At 50.7% G+C, this 16560-nt stretch overlaps 1 protein-coding gene across 1 annotated transcript in view; it reads right to left on the bottom strand.

Moving 5' to 3' along the window:
- The window catches only part of Hs3st3b1 (heparan sulfate-glucosamine 3-sulfotransferase 3B1), a 35618-nt gene extending 20820 nt beyond the window's left edge, over positions 1-14798 (bottom strand). Inside the window, exon 1 of the mRNA XM_041664807.1 lies at positions 13927-14798. Within this exon, the coding sequence (XP_041520741.1) occupies positions 13927-14468 (542 nt within the window). The 5' untranslated portion in view covers positions 14469-14798. The remainder of the gene's footprint in view (positions 1-13926) is intronic.
- Between the last annotated feature and the right edge of the window lie 1762 nt (positions 14799-16560).

Below are 16560 nucleotides of genomic sequence, written 5' to 3'. Positions count from 1 at the left end.
TAGTGAGTTAGCAGTGGAGTCAACCTATGAGATCAAAATGTACAAATATCATCACCAGCACCCTCTGACCCATCCATTATCGCCAACCTCCTTTCTAAAGATCTCTGTCCTCCCCACCTGCCAATCAAACCTGAAAAGTCTTGATTTAAAATTAATGTTGTAAGGACCGCATGTGATGATGAAACAAAGAGCATGCATATACATTTATACATATATAAATGGAATTACACATGCATGTCCATGAGAGGACATATTTGAGATGGTATGTGCACACAGCAGGGGTTGGTTATTCACAGGCTGTATATGTGACAGGAGTCCCATGTGACCTCAGCAGGTCCTGGGCTGAACCATCCAGGTATTAAGTGTGCTCAGATATTGACACAAAGGAGGAGATGGCATAATGAGCCATCGCTCAGAACACCATTAGGCGGAGTGTGACTGTGTGTACATGTGCATAAGAAAGACAGATTAATATAAAAAGTGGAAGCTGAATGGCCTTCCCTACAGCCAGCAGTCACAAAGCTAAAAGCCCGCAGCTTTGCCGGCCTCAGTTCCCGAGTTCCCGCTCCACAGCGCAGGCTTTCCCCCTTTTCTCAAGTGTGTCATCGTCCTACAGAAGACAAACACTTGCCCAAATGTTGAGATAGAATTTCAGGCCAGAATTGCTCAATGCTGGCTTGGCTTGGAGAGACAGATTCTTCTCAAATAAAGAGTTGGAGGAGTTTCACAGGCACTGCGGGCTGGCTGGGCAGAAGGGCCAGTATGAGGCTTTTATGTCCAGGGTTCTCCTCCTCACTTCTACTCCACCCCGGCTGTGAGAGGAAGAGAGAGGTCCAGAAACTAAGGCCAGAAGCCAGAGCTCGGTTGGTCTTTAGAAGAGGGGAGAATCAGGAAGCTGTGCCAGACTGCCCGGGCCCACTCACACCAGGAACAAACGGCTAATAAATCAGCCCTGCTAAGCCACTGAGGCGAGGAGTGAGACGCCGTCCCATAGGCTGGCTCCCCTTCTAGCTCATTAACTATCTGAGATTACCACCAAATGGGGGGCGGCCTCTGAGCTGAAAATTAAATTAGCCTAGCTATAAGCCAGGGAGTGGATGTGTCTGTTGAGACAGCGATCCTGGGGAAAACCCAGCCACTGACGGGGCCCCTGTATCTGTCTTGTCCCCGACCCAGCCTCTCCTTTGGTGGCCAGATAAAAGTGAAAGTAAACAGGTTGTGCCGTGCAAAAGAGTGCAAAGAGAGCTTTTGTGCTGTTGTCTTTTGACGTGGAGTTTGCACTAGGGAGCCTTGGATTGAGACCCTCCTGACTGCCTATCACGTGCTGGGAGTATAGGCGTGCACTACCACTCTTGGCTAGAGTAGACATCTTAAGGATGTTTGGTACTGAGGCCTAAGGATGATGGCTCATGTCTATAGCACACTTGGCTAGAATGTGTAAGGGCCTGAGTTGAGTACTCAGAAAGAAGTTTGGCAATGGGGGGGCAGGATGAAGGGATATTGAGATCAGAAAGAAAGAAGGAGGGGGGCTAGAGAGATGGTGCAGTGGTTAAGAGCACTGACTGCTCTTCCAAAGGACCCAGCTTCAACTCCCAGCATCCACATGACAGTTCACCTCTGTAACTCCAGTTCCAGGGGATCTGATGTCCTCATCGAGACATACATCCAAGCAAAGCACCAATGCAAATGAAATAAAAATAAATATTAAAAAAGAAAGAAACAGAGAGAAAGAAGGAAGGGACCAAGAGGGTGGGGTTGAAAATGCGGAGCCAGTGAAGAGGGAATCGGCTGTATATGCACCAATTCCTGGACCCTGCAAACGGGAAGGTGGTGACCACACCCTCAGTACAGACGGTCACATGCAGAGTCACCCACTTACTGTCAGGTGGGTACCCTGGCTCCAGCATCCCCCTCTTTCATGAGTCCTGTCCATCACTTGCATTCAGTCTTTCCGCATCCCCTCATATTTAGCCTTTCTTTTTTCTTCTCTACATTTATACTGCTACCCACAAGGGTATTTATTTACACACACACACATACACACACACACACACACACACACACAGAGAGAGAGAGAGAGAGAGAGAGAGAGAGAGAGAGAGAGAATTAATTAGGTTCTGTGTATGAGAGAGAAAATGCATCTTTCTCTTTCTGAGATTATGTGACCTTTTAAGTCCATCCATTTTCCCGCAAATATCTAACTTCATTTTTCTTTATGGCTGGGTAGTATAGTATATAGATATATAGATGATAGATAGATAGATAGATAGATAGATAGATAGATGATAGGTAGATACCAAATTTTCTTATCCATCTGTTGATAGACAACTATGTTGATTTCAAATATTTGCTACAGTGAATAAAAGAGCAATAAACACAGAAATAAAGAATTGAATTCTGTATGAAGGTCACATGGCAAAACAAAAGGCCAGCTTTTTATTGATCTATGTTTGGCAATGTCTCCACACAGCCTGGCTGTCAACTCCCGAGCCTCCTGCCTTGGCCTGCCAGGTGCTGGGTCCCCACTGTTGATCCTGACTGGTGATCCCCACTGGCTGCTTCAGCCTTTCCACATTAGAGCCTCAGAACTCCCTATCTACTCCCCCAAACTTACCTCCCCCACTGGGGGCCACATGGGCAGGAAGGGGGGCTTCAACGTTTTTCAAAGGAGAGAATGTCCATATGCAGTTGGCCGCTCTCAGCAAATGTTCTTAATTCAGAACACAGAATCCTCAGGAGCCTGTTTTGGGATTTCCAGCTGTAACAGGAAGAAAATGCAATCCCCAAAATAACTAAAAATGAATGAGTGGTCATGCCCTGGAGGAGATGGTGGGAAGGGAGGCAGGGGTGGGGCAGCCCGACCCAGGAGCTACACCTCGTCTGGGGTCTCCTGTAACCTCAGAACACCAGATAAAAGGGTGCAGTTCTAAGCCAGAGCCAATCAGCAATTGTGATCACTTTTATATGCCCTCATGGAAGGTTCCAGACTGAACTGAGTTACTCTGAAATCAGGGCAGGGACAGGCCTAAGCCATGTGGGAAAGAGGGCAATGTGGCTTCTCTGGGCCTCAGAAGTCTGAGTGTTAGAAATGAAGGTTGGCCCTGCCCATGTGGCATTCCTTCACTGGCCTCCTGGCTCACCGTGCTGGCAGAGAAGCCCTGTCCAGGCATGCCCGAGTTCTAAACTCACAGAAGTGGGTAAAGGACAGGCAGACGCTGGCAGCCATGCCCACAGCAGACTAGAGCCCATGTGTTCTTACACATTCCGGTGTCTGGAGTAGATGGGAATAATAGACCAGGGCCTTTCCCACAGAGCTTCAGAGCCCAGGACGAAGGAGAACCTAGGGCACTCGGGTACCCAAAAGCTGGGCATGGACACTGTGGTGACCACACTGGGAAGGACACAGCATCTGTCCAAGATGCCTGAGCAAGCCTGGTCAAGCAGGCTTAGTGCTAGCTACCTCGGGGTGATACCTACCAACTTTCCTGTCTAGCCTGCACTGACCTATCAAGTTACTTCATTTCCCTCAGAGATCCATAGGAAGAATTCAGACATATAGTTCAAACAAGGCTGGTGACAATCTTTGACACAGGAGAATCTGCTGACCAGAAAACTTTCTATGACTGGTAAAATGAAGGATTCCCCTGCCTCTAGATTCCTCCCCATGCCTAAACTCTGACTTCCTGTGTGCTCCGACCAACTTTTAGTATTCTACCAAGACTCTTGGGCCTTTTTCTCTGCACTTAACACCTTAACAGCTTCCTTAACGATCTGCCAGTAAACTCAAATCCACCCTTCAAAGACCAACACAGTAGGGCCCTTTGCTTGGTCCTGCTGTATTTCTCTTTATTCCTTATGCTTCTCATTAAGTTGACCCTAGCCAATACTGTGGGCTCCCTGAAGACTCAGACAGAAAACTAACAGCTTGCTTACTGAGTGCCTACTTACTACTTGATCCAGTTTAGATGTTCAAAACTTGGCAGAGAAAATCATGAATGAATGGCAGTGGTGCGAAGTATCACCTAGGCATGACTGGCGACTGGCAGTAAACCTGCCCTGTAACTGCCCAAATCCCACAAGACCTCAAGGAGAGAGAGAGAGAGCATTCAATGTCCCCGAAACAGACATGGAACTTTAGAGGACCAGAAAAGAGACAAGCTAGTTCAGGACCAGCAAACAGGATCTCGCTATGTGCCTGTCTGCTCTCTCTCTGCCCCTTGGACTGCCTCTGCCAAATGTCTGCCTCTGAGCAGGGGGTGGGGGTTGAGGGCATCCTGGCCTGGCAGGTGTTAGACAGACACCAAGTGGGAGGAGCCTACCCAAGACACTGAGCCAGGAGATAAGGTGATCCTTGCAGGCTGAAATACAGACACTCCTGAAACCTAAGTGTACATCAGCAGTAATCAACCCCAAGTTCTTCAGCTAAACTGTCCCACCCACCTCCTGTCCTAATGACACCCAATCCGGAGAGCTCCTCTCTTTCCAGTGCAGTGGGGCTCAGGGTGCCTTCCAGCATTCTCTATGGTTGCAGACACAAAAACAGAACATGTGCTTTTTTTTTGTTTTGTTTTGCTTCCAGCCCCAGGCTGTTGGTGTTTTGAAGTGTGGTTCGCATTATTTAGTGAAGACCTCGGCACTACACCCAGGAAGAACAATGATCTTGGGGCCAGGGCAAAACACACAGAGACCACAGGAACACTGCTGAGCAGGGCGGAGACTATCTCCATCCTTTCCAATGCAGGCAAACACCCTGCTCGGTAAACACCACAAGACTCGCCTTTGAAAGCAGACCTAGGCTGTTCGTGGAAAGCAGAACCTGCAATTAGCCTGCTCTGGGCAACAACAGCCAGGGGAGGCCTGTTAGAGAAGCCAATGGCAAGACCTGACTTGAAACTCTGGTTCACAAGCCTGCCTCCCACTCCTCAGTGGACCACTTTCTAACCCCGCCTTTGTTTTACTACCCATCTTCACCTTCGTTATTGTTCACTCTGTAGCAAACCTCTTGGAAGGGGCCACAATGTATCTGAACAGCTATCCCAAGAGCCCAAGAGGCACGCTTGCAGATGGGATTTGATTCAAATAGTAAGAGGGGGCTACCTGTTCCTAGGGTAAAGATGGAGGGGGGCCAGAGACGGAGGAAGGGAGGCAAAAGCAGAGACGGAGAACATGATCAGGAGGTCAAAGAACTGCAACAAAACTCAGAGACTTGCTCCATCAACATACTCCAAATTAGCATCCAGACAAACACGTCCCAAGATGATGGTTGACATGAATGAAAACAGGATACATACAGGAATTCTGGCTCAAAAGGAGATGCTAGGTCAAGCAAAATTAAACATATATATTTTGTATGTCATATGTATGATCAGAGAAAGAGAGAGAGAGAGAGAGAGAAAGAGAGAAACAGAGACAGAGACAGAGAGAGAATTAGACATTCCTGTAATACCAATAACTTTAGCCAGATAGTTCACTAAACAGAGAACGGGGCGATGTGCACCGCGGCCACTCTCTGTGGTAGAGCTGGAAGCATAGTTATCTCCCACACTGTGTCTTTGGTTCAGCCACACTGTTGGGTCCTGCCCTGGCTGTGTGAGGGGGGGTGCTGGCATCAGAGACATGTGACTTTCTCAGGTATAAAGGTATCTGTGGCAAAGAACTGACTTTAAGAGGTACCAACAGGCCGGGCGGTGGTGGCGCACGCCTTTAATCCCAGCACTCGGGAGGCAGAGGCAGGAGGATCTCGGTGAGTTCGAGACCAGCCTGGTCTACAAGAGCTAGTTCCAGGACAGGCTCCAAAACCACAGAGAAACCCTGTCTCGAAAAAAAAAAAAAAAAGAATTACCAACAGGTGGAGAAAAAAAATCTATTAGGGAACTAAACATTTCCAGACAGAAATTTCTCACTGGAATTGACTTAGGGCACCTGGCTGAGAAAGGCCTGTCTCAGGACGACTGCAGAGGTTCAAATACAAACGAAGCAAAATGGGTAAGAAGAAATGGTAAACCCCATTCCCAATGTTTGAGGGAAACAAGGTTGCGGAAATTTCACAACGAAAAGTGCATCCTAGACATGGAACTGGGCGTGCAGCTCCCTCCAAGGCCAGAGTCATGGGGAGGGATGAACAAGCTGTGTTCCGTGCCCAGTACGGATGAGAGGGGCTAACCAGCTGCACCCTTTGCCAAAGTCGCACCAAATCTGGACTGCTGTACGCGGTTCCCATCCTCAACCCTGACAGCATCTTCACAGGCTACCGAACTGCTAAGGAAAGCCAGGGTGGTGGCAAGGCCCTTATCTGACCAAAGCTCATCCACTGTAAGAAATGCGCCCCTTGGTGGAGAACGGGTCTCGGAAGAATGATGTATCGAAGTGAGGGTACCCGGGAGATCTCTGTGCTTCACACTTTTCTCTTTTGTGAGCCTAAAACTGCTCCAGAAAATAAAGCCTATCTTTTGAAGGCAACTGCCCAATAAATATGCCCTTGTTAGAGCAGTAGGGGGGAAAGTAAATACAGTTTACAAGAGTGCATTCATTACTCACTGAGCCTGGTGGCACACACCTCTAATCCAACCTACTCAGTAGCCAGAAGGACCCCAAGATAAAGGTCATCCTGGGTGAGCTGACTGGGATCTGCCTTGGATTTAAGCTTTGCTCTACTCCCTGCGGTACACACCCACCCACCCACTTGGGGCTTCTGCGGAGCTCATGGGTGAAAACAGGATGTTTCTTCTTTGTGTATCTGTGTTAACTGGCAGCGCTGGCACATGCTAAATGCCTGGAGCCGCAGGAACAATCATCTGGGAGGCCCCCAGGGACTCCTAAGGGATGGACTGAACGAGGACCAGCTTCCAGAAGGCGAGGAGGGGTCTGGAGGGACTGGTGTCTGATTGTGTCAGTCTCCCAGCCTTCCTCTCTTCCACAGAGTCTGCTCTTTAGGGCAAGAATGGGCTAAATCTTGGATTTTGTTTTTTCAGCGCCACTTGCAGCAATAAGAAAGCAACTGCTCTCCTCTCCTCACGCCAGAACCAAGTTAGTTTCCACCGAACGCTTGCAGGCTGGGGTCCTGAAGGCGGCCCTGCCGGGCTGGCCAGTCTAATGCTACAGCAAGGCTAACAAGAGGCTAGAACTGGGCAGAGAATCGCTCAGAGAAAGCCCGTGGGCGGGCCTCCGTGCAAGCCCGACGCCATTGGTCTCTGGGCATTCCCTTCCGACCAATGTGCGCGGCCTGAGGCAGCTCCGCCCGGCTCAGCCCCACAGGTGAGGTCCTGCCAGAAGCGCACGCGTGGCAGCGGCCTGCTGGCGTGGGTCCCATTGCACACTAATGTCACCAGGCCTGGAGAGGGGACGGCGGCTCCTCCCTCACATCAGGAGAGGGCGTGGAAAACGGCTTCTCTCGGTTCTTCCCAGTGCAGATTACCCTCTTCACTGGCTACCTCCAATCTCCATGCCCAGAATTCCAGCGTGTGTGAGCGTGTGTGAGCGTGTGTGTGTGTGTGTGTGTGTGTGTGTGTGTGTGTGTGTGTGTGTGTGTGTGTGTGTTGAGTGTGCTGCAAAGTTGTGTGAGGCAATTTTTGGATCTGGACGTCCCACTAAGTCGCGGATGATGGATGGACACACCAGGAATGGTCATGGTCAGGGTCTCATCCAAGGAGGTTCGAAGAAGTCTTGCTGGGCCGGAAGTGACAGAGACCTGATATTCACAGGGTGCTGACTACTGTTCACATCTACCCTGCATACAAAGAAAATGTCTCGTTCTAACAACCAATGTACTTCGTGTCCTTTTAAATATTGAGAAATGTGAACTCTTTACTAAAGGTCGTTAACAGCGTCTATTTCCATGGCTACACACTCAACTTTTACATGTAGTTTTTAACTGACACCATTTGTATGAAGTCATGAGGCCGAATGTGATGTCTGAATTCCTGAATACACGAGGGTCATTAGCATACCCATCACCTTAAGCCTTTATCGTTTCTTCGTGGTGGGGACGCACAAGTTTCTTCTATTCTGTTACATAATGCGTTGTTGTTAATTGGATGCTCCCTGCTGTGCTACAGAACTTCATAACTTTGTGGGGCAAAAGCAGAGTAGTACAACTTCATGTGTGCACGCCTCTCACGTGTCATGGTGAAGTCAGTTCTTTGAGTGAGTCAGGAACTTAAGCTACTTTTTAAAAAATAGTTATCAAATGACAGCAAAGCTTGTGACGTGCACACATAAAAGAATTTTAAGCAGATATATTAGAGGGCCACTCCTGTGCTGCAGAACAGTGTTGTAGGGCTTCTTGAGCACCAGGGACATTGTAACACTTAGCCTCCTGGCTATATGGAATTCCTATCAAATTACTAAGAATAATTATTGCTCCTCAAAGGTAACCTCGCCCATCTCTGGACAAGGATAAGAACCAGTCTACAGGCAGAAGCAGCAATTTTATTTGAGGTAGGATATTCTGGGAGCAAGGAATTAGACAGCCCTAACAAGGTAACAATTTAGATTATAAAGAAGTCTTCTGATCTATTAGTGGTCAGTGATACTGGTGTCCCATTTCTTCTTTCTTGTCACTTGAAGAAGGCAGGATATGCTCTCAATGCCCTCAACTCCTTACCACACCCTGGGAGGAGGGGTCAAGTGTCTCCCACTGCCCCACCCTGAATTCCTCTTGTTCTCTGGGATAACCCAGTGACAGGAGCTGCAGAACCCTCTGGAAATACACTTCACAGCCCTAGAAGCTGTCTGTCTTCATGCATGTGGGCATTTTGTGATTCTGTCAGTCCGTTTAACTTCTGTGTTCACAGAGTGAGAACAAGCAGCACCCCGAGGGGTCTTGGTTCCAGGTTTCAGATCTGATGCTGTGTAAACACATCACCCCTGATCTCAGGGAGCTGCCCGTTGTTTTTGTTTTGCTTGAAAAAAAAAAAGTTTATTTCTAGCAAACTTTCAATTGGAAATAAGTCTAGGGATTCAAAAAGTCACTTTGTAGGAGAAAACCTTATGTCTCATAGTCTGGTTTAAACTGAAAAGATTAAACTGAAGCAAGCATATTTAGAATGAGAATTTGAGACATACTGATTTTTCAAAACATAAAAAAATCCCGGCAATTCAGAAGCTGTGTAAGATCACTCTGCCATGGCAAACAGAATACTGCTGACAGGGAAAACACATCTTGTAATTATTAGTGTACATTAAGTCACCACTTTTTAAATAAGTAGATTCTTTTAAAAAAATGCAAAAATCAAACGTGATCAGCATTTAATTCCTATTTACCGTAGTAGCCTATCTCTTAAGAATATTTCCTAAGATATGGACTGCTAACTAATTTTCCTAGACCTGCTGGAAGGTCATTTGGAAGATAATAAGTGTAATTCAATTCATACATTTCGGCATTTTATTTATCTAAAACTAATAGGCTGTTATTAAATATTGACAATTTTATTAACTCAGCATCTGGGAAAAACACTTATGATTAGGTTAATTTATGTTATATTTTCCCCCCAACTTGTAAAAGATTAATCAACCATTTTATGGTGTAATTTAGGAACCTAATTAAAAACAGAGCCCAACACATGCTACACAGTCCTGCTGGTAAATCTTGACAGCGTTCTTACATAATGGTTTGTAGATCAAATTGTTGCATCTCGATGGAGATGTCTGACTTCCTCCCAGCAGCCTAGAAGTGGGTCCCATACTTGCCTTAAACTCAGGTCCGAGGAAGAGCAATTATTTAGAAACAGATCATCCTCAATGAGATCTTAGTCTCTAGTGAAGTCAGAAACAGGGCTGGCTACCAAGTTTTTCTAAACAGACTAGGCATATGGAGGCAGGAGATCAGCTAAAAATATAAAGGAAATTACTATTTTTCAGCTGGATTTTAGAACCTCTAGGAAAACTGCAGAGTTCCAGCTACATTTGCCTTTTGATTAATAAGTGCAAAGTCATTTTTGCGTCTTTCTTGTCTTGGGATCACTCTATCTTTTCCAGTGAAGAAATTAATTCCAAGGGGCTTGAGAATATGTCACTTAACCTGGGCCTCCCAGCCTGAAAGGGGCAAATGGCATTGAATAAACCACTTCCTCCGGGAGACACAGGCTGTTTTCTCAGCCACTATCCTTGAGGGATATTTTTGTCATTTTAATGACTCCTTTGCTTCTAGCAGTGCGGTACAGAGAAATAAAAGTGCCAGAACGGTGTGATTGCCCACATCTAGTTAGAAACCAGTGTAGGATGGCTCCAAACCATCCTGACATTACAAAGGCTTTAAGATAAATGACAGCGTGTGCACTCTACATGGGGGGGGCGGGGAGGGGTGGAGGTGGGCAGGAAACCCACAAACTCTATTAGAGCAGAAATCACTTTGAATAATTACACATGAGTAACGCCATGTTCTGGTCACTAGAGTCAGGGAGCCTGGCACAGAATGACCTCTTGTTGGAATAAGACCTCTGCCACTTCTAGCTGGGAGTCTCTGAGCAAGTTGATTAGCCTTTTTGCCAGTGTCTCCTCGCCATCCAAGTAGCCACTTCATGGATGGCAATGAGGATTAAACTAGCTAACTTGATCATTTGAAACAGTGCCTGGTTCAAACATTTAGTACAGTTTAACTACAACACTGTTAAACCACACACACACACACACACACACACACACACACACACACGGGCAAGGGTAGGGGTGGGGGATGGTCATTTGTGGAGCAAATGACAAACCAACAAGGACTAAGTTAATTCCTGAACTTGGGCTATCAAATTCACGGAAATATACAAAAACTTAAACTGGATCAAGAAGAAATGTTTTTTAAAAACTGCAGCATTAATACTTCTCCAGTTTAAATCCGGGTACCAAGCTAGTTGGAGGTTTGCTTCACCTGGGGGGGGGGGGGTTAAGTTCCTGCTCCCCTAGCCTCAAATCTCTCCTTCATGGCACTCCCACCTGAGGGTAAAAGTCAACAGACAGCTCCATGAGCCCCTTAGACATCACCATCGGGCACTCTCTAAGCTTGGAGGCCGATTAGAGAACTAGAAAGTCTGCTCAGAGCTCTACAAACTGGGACTCAGGCAGCCAGAGGCTGGGACTAGCTCGCATTAGCTTTGTGCTATTTGTAAACTCCGGCGCTGTTAAGAATCACTATGTCTGGGTGGTGGCACAAAGTCAGCTCCAAGCTGCCACCTCTGCAGGCTCTGGCCTTCCAGGAGTCTGGGTCATCCATTGGCTGACGGTTTCTTGGTAGGGAGCTAGAAGGACTGCAAATTCCCTGGCATCCAGGAAAACCCACCAGGCCCTGGTTAGGCCCCTGGCGGGGCTTTGTATTAACCCATTAAACTCATTAACAACTTGCTCAGACACCGCCACGATCTCATTCTACAACCCATTGCTTGCTGACCCCAGAACTCACCATTCCATAACCCCTCCCATTTTGTCACAAATGCCTTTAAAAAGGCCAGTCCTCGCTCACACTCTGGCTTTGAGGACTGGTTTTAACCATTATTCTGCCTTGCAACTCTCTGGTTAATCATTATTTATGCTGTTCTCCAGTGGGCAGGCCTCTCTCCGGACCGAGCAGAAGGGACCCTGCAGGCCTGATTTGGCCCTGTGAGCCTGGTGGACTCCAGCCGGGCTAGGTGCAGCGCTCTGGGTCAGGGTTTCTGGCGCTTGTTGAAATTAAAGTTTCAGGGTTGCTTTCAAATTAATTGTGAAGTCCTTACAATGGCCCAGTCACCCAGAACAGTCTAAAGTGATTTACAAGTTTTAAGTACACAGAAAGCATTTTACATATTTTTTTTCTTTAAGAAAATATCCAGTAACTCTGCTGACACACCGATCCCTGGTGAGACAGCCGGGAAGGCCGCAGTCAGGACACTTGTACCGTGGCAGTTAGATTCGCTAGGTCACCGCCGCGGGGCCTGTGCCTCTCGGTGGCATCAGAAGGTAGAGGACCCTGGTTCACCGCGGCCTGGTTGAGCATGGTCTCCGAGGCTGCTGGCGCTGCAGCTTCGGGTCGCCAGTCCCCGCCACGCTCTTGGGCTGCGCTCTCCGCCCTTCGAGCGAGCGCAGCCGGGGCCTCCAGCGCAGCAAGGGCGGTGGCAGGTGGAGGCAGCCACCTCCGCCTCCGCGCGAATCTTCCAGTGGGGATTTCCACCGCCTGCTCCAGGTGCCTCTAACACTCTCAAGTGCGCAGTGACTCGCCTTCCAGTTCCTCCCGAGCTGGCCTCATGTGGGTCTGACCAAAAAGCCTGGGTTGCCTTGGGCTCGGCTCCACCACAAATGGTTCTAATCATTAGCCTGCCACCCGGTCCTCTGAACATTATCCCAGGAGCGGGGTGTGTATGGGGAGGATGTGGGATAGAGGCAATATTATCAACATATCGATAGAAATAGCCTATGGTTAGTGAGGCTAACCCCATGGTAAACTGCACCTGGCTACACCAAAGTATTGGCCCTTACGGGTCCACTCAGAATCCGCGTTATTCCCAGGGCTCCGATAAGAGCACCCATGCCCGCCGGTGGGACGTGAACCCGGGCGTTGCATCTGAGTCCCCATTCTTAACCCGCAGTGTCCTGGGAACCGCGAAAAGGGCGGTCGTCACAGATGGCTTAAATATCGAGACTTGGGCAACTCCTCACAATTAAAGGGGAAAAAAAAGCATAAAGGACAAAGGGGAGGGGGCGGGCTAGGCTGGGAAAGGAGCTGCTTTAATCCTGGGGGTCAGGCCCTTTTATTCGCCACGCCGTCCGGGTCCTGGAAAGTATGGTCGAAGCAGAGAGAGAGGTTCGGTTCGTGTCTCTCCTTATTTTCGGAAGTCGTGACCCTCTTTGAAAGTAATTGGGTCTGGAAAAAAACTCGAGGGAAAGGAGAGGACTGGGTGGTGACCTAAGGGACTGGGGACCTGACCGGGTTTCCGGAAACTGGGGTGTGACCCCTCCAGCAGCTCACACCAGCCCAACAACCCGGGATGCAGTGGGCAGAGGTCGCGATTGTGACCCCGGAGTCTGGGTCCCTTTGGAACTGGACACACATCCGGAAGTCACGACCTCGAAGCAACCCCCATTTCTCAATCAAGGGTCCAGAGATATTCTTTGAGCCCGGACGTGTCACAAGGTCTGCGGAAACTAGCGTCCTGGCCGGGGCTCTCTCAGCACAGAGGCCAGGGACACGGCAACACGCCGGCAGCTCCCCGAGCGCCCAGAAGCCTTCAAAGTGGCTGCGGGCTGCAGTGCGCGCCTTTGCCCGACAGGGACCAGCACAGCTCCACTCCCGGCGCACAGCAGCCAGCAAATCGGCGCAGCAACCCCGCCACCCTCCCAAACACAGGGGGCTCTCCAGCCAAGCGGGTCAGACCCCCTTTGGATTCCGGTAACAAGGAGAATTGTAACAAAAAGTTAACAGACTCAAGGCAGCCTTGGCGCCGAGCCTTAGCTAGTCCCCCTCTTCCCATCTGGGCAGCAGAAGCGACTCTAGCGGTTGGTGTGTGGAGGAAGCTGCGACCCAGAGGCGCACAACACTCCCACAGCACTCCTCCCCGCGTCCCAGGCTGCGAAAACTACAACAAAATCTTAGCCACACCGAGTTATCCGAGTGGGATATCGCCACCGCTGGAAAGTAGCTGGTTCCCCTGTCACTTCCCCAGTAGCTGCCGGGTATCTTTGCAGCCAGGTCGCCTGAAAGATCCCAGAACGCAGCGGACCACGGAGCCACCCGCGCCCCGCTACAAGTTTCTGTAGGTTGCTGTCACAGCCTAGCCGCGCGCACCCGAATTCTCTGCCACCGTCCACCCACAATATGAGGTCGCTTTTTGGTCCCTGCCCTCCCTCGGTTGCCCGAAGTTGTACCCCTGCTACCTCCCCACCTGACGCGCAACGGCTCCGGGGGGTGGAGGTGGGGGCTCACGGCCGGGATCGCGGCCAGCGCAGCCGGCCGCTGGAGAGGAAACTCACCGGTACCAGGCGAGGCCCTTATGGTAGCTGCGGTCGAAGAAGTGAGGCTCGGCGCCCACAGCGCGCACGTCGGGGTGCACGCGCAAGAACTCCAGCAGCGCCCTCGTGCCTCCCTTCTTCACGCCGATGATGATGGCCTGCGGCAGCTGCTTGCTTCCAGAGCCGCTGAAGAAGCTGGAGATGGGGCTGGGGGAGTCCGGTGCCTCCGGACTCTGCTCCTCTTGACTCCCGGCGACTACTGTCTTATCCTTGCCTGCAGCCAGCGACGCCCGAAAAGGCATCTTAGGGAATGTCTCATTCGGAGCTGTGACCAGTGCTGGCTGAGAGTGAGCAGCGCGGGATCCCGAGCCCAGAAGCAGCAGGCCGGGCGCGGCGGTGCAAGAGCCGACGCATGAGTATAGGAACATGTAAAGCCAGATGCAGAGCATGGCGAAGAGCAGCGCAAGCTTCCTCCTCACCGGCGGCGGGGGCGGCGGCGGTTGCGGCAGGAACCGGCCCGGGACATCGAGGCAGGACCGGCCGCCGCTCAGGCGCTGCCCCATGCGCGGCCGGCGGGCGCGGCCAGGGGCATGGCTCAGCACATGGCGCGAGTCCTGCCGGAGCAGAGAACACCAGGAGGGTCCCCTGCCGCTCTGCGCCCGAAGGATTCGGTTTATTGCCCTCGTGTGCGCGCGGCTGCTGAGGCTGAGGCTCTTTCCCGGGTGGCGGCGGCAGCTGCAGCGGCGACGGCTCTTGACATGTTGCCCACCAGAAGCCGAGACTGGAACGCAAAGTCAGGGCGGCGAGAATTGCGAGCAGATGCGCTGCGGAGGACGCTGTATCCTGCACCCCGGATACTCTGGACGGGGCGCACAGCAGCTCGCCGGGGCTGCCTCCTCGCAGCCAGGAGATTGAGAGCAGCCCCGGCGCTTGCCCGCAGAGGCTGCGGAGGAGAACTGCGCAGGAAGAGAGCCCGGCACTGAGGTGGAGTGGGCGGTCCCGGCCTTCAGAGTGACGGGCCGCGCTACCTACCAGGAACCGCGAGCTGCATGCAAATGTCAGAGCTTCACCCAAGTAGAAACAGCCAATCGTCTCTCGGAACGTGGGGGTGTGGAAAGGGCTCGGAAAGGGGGGTAGAGCAGTCTGGGGTTATTATTGGCTTCAGAACTCAAGGGGCAGGCTCGGGAAGGCGGGGCCACTAGCTGGTGACAGGAGCAGATGGTGAGGATGCTGGAGTGACCCGGCGCTGGAAGAGGTCCCACTCAGTTGAGTGGAGCTCTCCTGTACACGCGCGCTTTTCCGCACTCGATCCTGGAGCCAGTCTTGGCTGTAGTCGCCTTGTGCAGTCCCCATCCAAGAGTTCCGCCATCCCATCCGGTTCCAGAGAGTAAGAGCTGCAGGGCGGAGACGGGGATTAAGAGGGAACCCCAACCTGTATCTAGCCCTACCGCGTACCCAATTCTACACTCTAGGATCGGGGAGGGGAGGGGAAACAGACTCTGATTTAGGAAGTTTAATCAGGGAAATCGGCGGAAGTCACTGACAGCCTTTCCCCGTTCTGTCTTAATATTTGTTGAGGGCGATCTCCTTGCGCTTGCCTGGGACAGACAGCAACTCTACCTTGCGCTTTCCCAACTGTCTTGAAAGGGCTGGGGAGATGGGTAGAGGGGATGGAGATAATTTGATTAATTTAAGACCCTAGCTGAAAATTAAAGTCGCTTGTAGGAGGTTTTATATGGGTATCTGTTCTTTGGCAACATTAATTTGACAATACGCTAACTTCCCTTTCTCTTGAATAAACAATAAAGCCTGTATCTGCCTGCCCCTGCTTAGGAGAAACAATGACTTTCTGATCTATGACATTGATTCTTAGGCGTTTTTCTTCAGCATTTTTTTAAAAGAAGAATGTCGAAATAAGGCACATCCACGAGTAGTGAGTAGCACCTATTTAATAATGAAAATCCATTCCGAAGTCCTTCCTAGTTTCGCACATTTGTCTAGGGGAGAGGCCGGCAAGAGGGTCTTCGCAGAAACTGTTGGCGCTTGTGCAGGAAGCGCAGGCGCTGGTGATTCGCGGGGCTAAATTCCTGCGCGGGCGTTCAGAGTTAGGAAGGTCGGGATGTTGGCGTTTACCCGGGTGGCTTGGGGCCTTTCATTGCCTGGAACCCATCCTCCGCAAGGCCGACAAGACTCTGGTGCCAGGCTGCGTGCGATTCCGGGGCAGAATACTCATTCCTTTCGACCCCCGTGCGGGCCACGGAGGCCCAGGAGGTGACTCACTCTGTGGCCACCGGCAAGCTGCTCTTCCCGGTGGGCACAGGCTGGCGAAGCGGACCAGATCTTATCCTCCCCCACCCCCACTCCAGCTATCTGGGACCAATGTACAGGTAACCAGAGAGCATACTTTCCCTTCCGGAATAAATGTCTCCAAACGTCCAGAGCTCTTGCTGCTTCCCCCCCCCCCCCCCCACACACACACAGTACGGCTTCCGGCCGCTGGAATCAAGCTGAGAAAGTGAGTTTGAGTTGCGCACCTCGGATTTGAAAGTGCATCCTAGCCATCGCGATGACCGAAAAGTGCACAGGTGACAGAGCGGTCACCACCGACCCTAGGTGCCTCTGCTATGCTCTTTAGACATCTCTGTGTATCTAGCT

The sequence above is a fragment of the Microtus oregoni genome, unplaced genomic scaffold (assembly GCF_018167655.1).
Source record: "Microtus oregoni isolate MIOR12 unplaced genomic scaffold, Mior012 000015F_ref0000493, whole genome shotgun sequence".
NCBI lineage: Eukaryota > Metazoa > Chordata > Mammalia > Rodentia > Cricetidae > Microtus > Microtus oregoni.
Note: the sequence above shows the minus strand (reverse complement) of the source record. Positions and strands in the feature narration are given on the sequence as shown.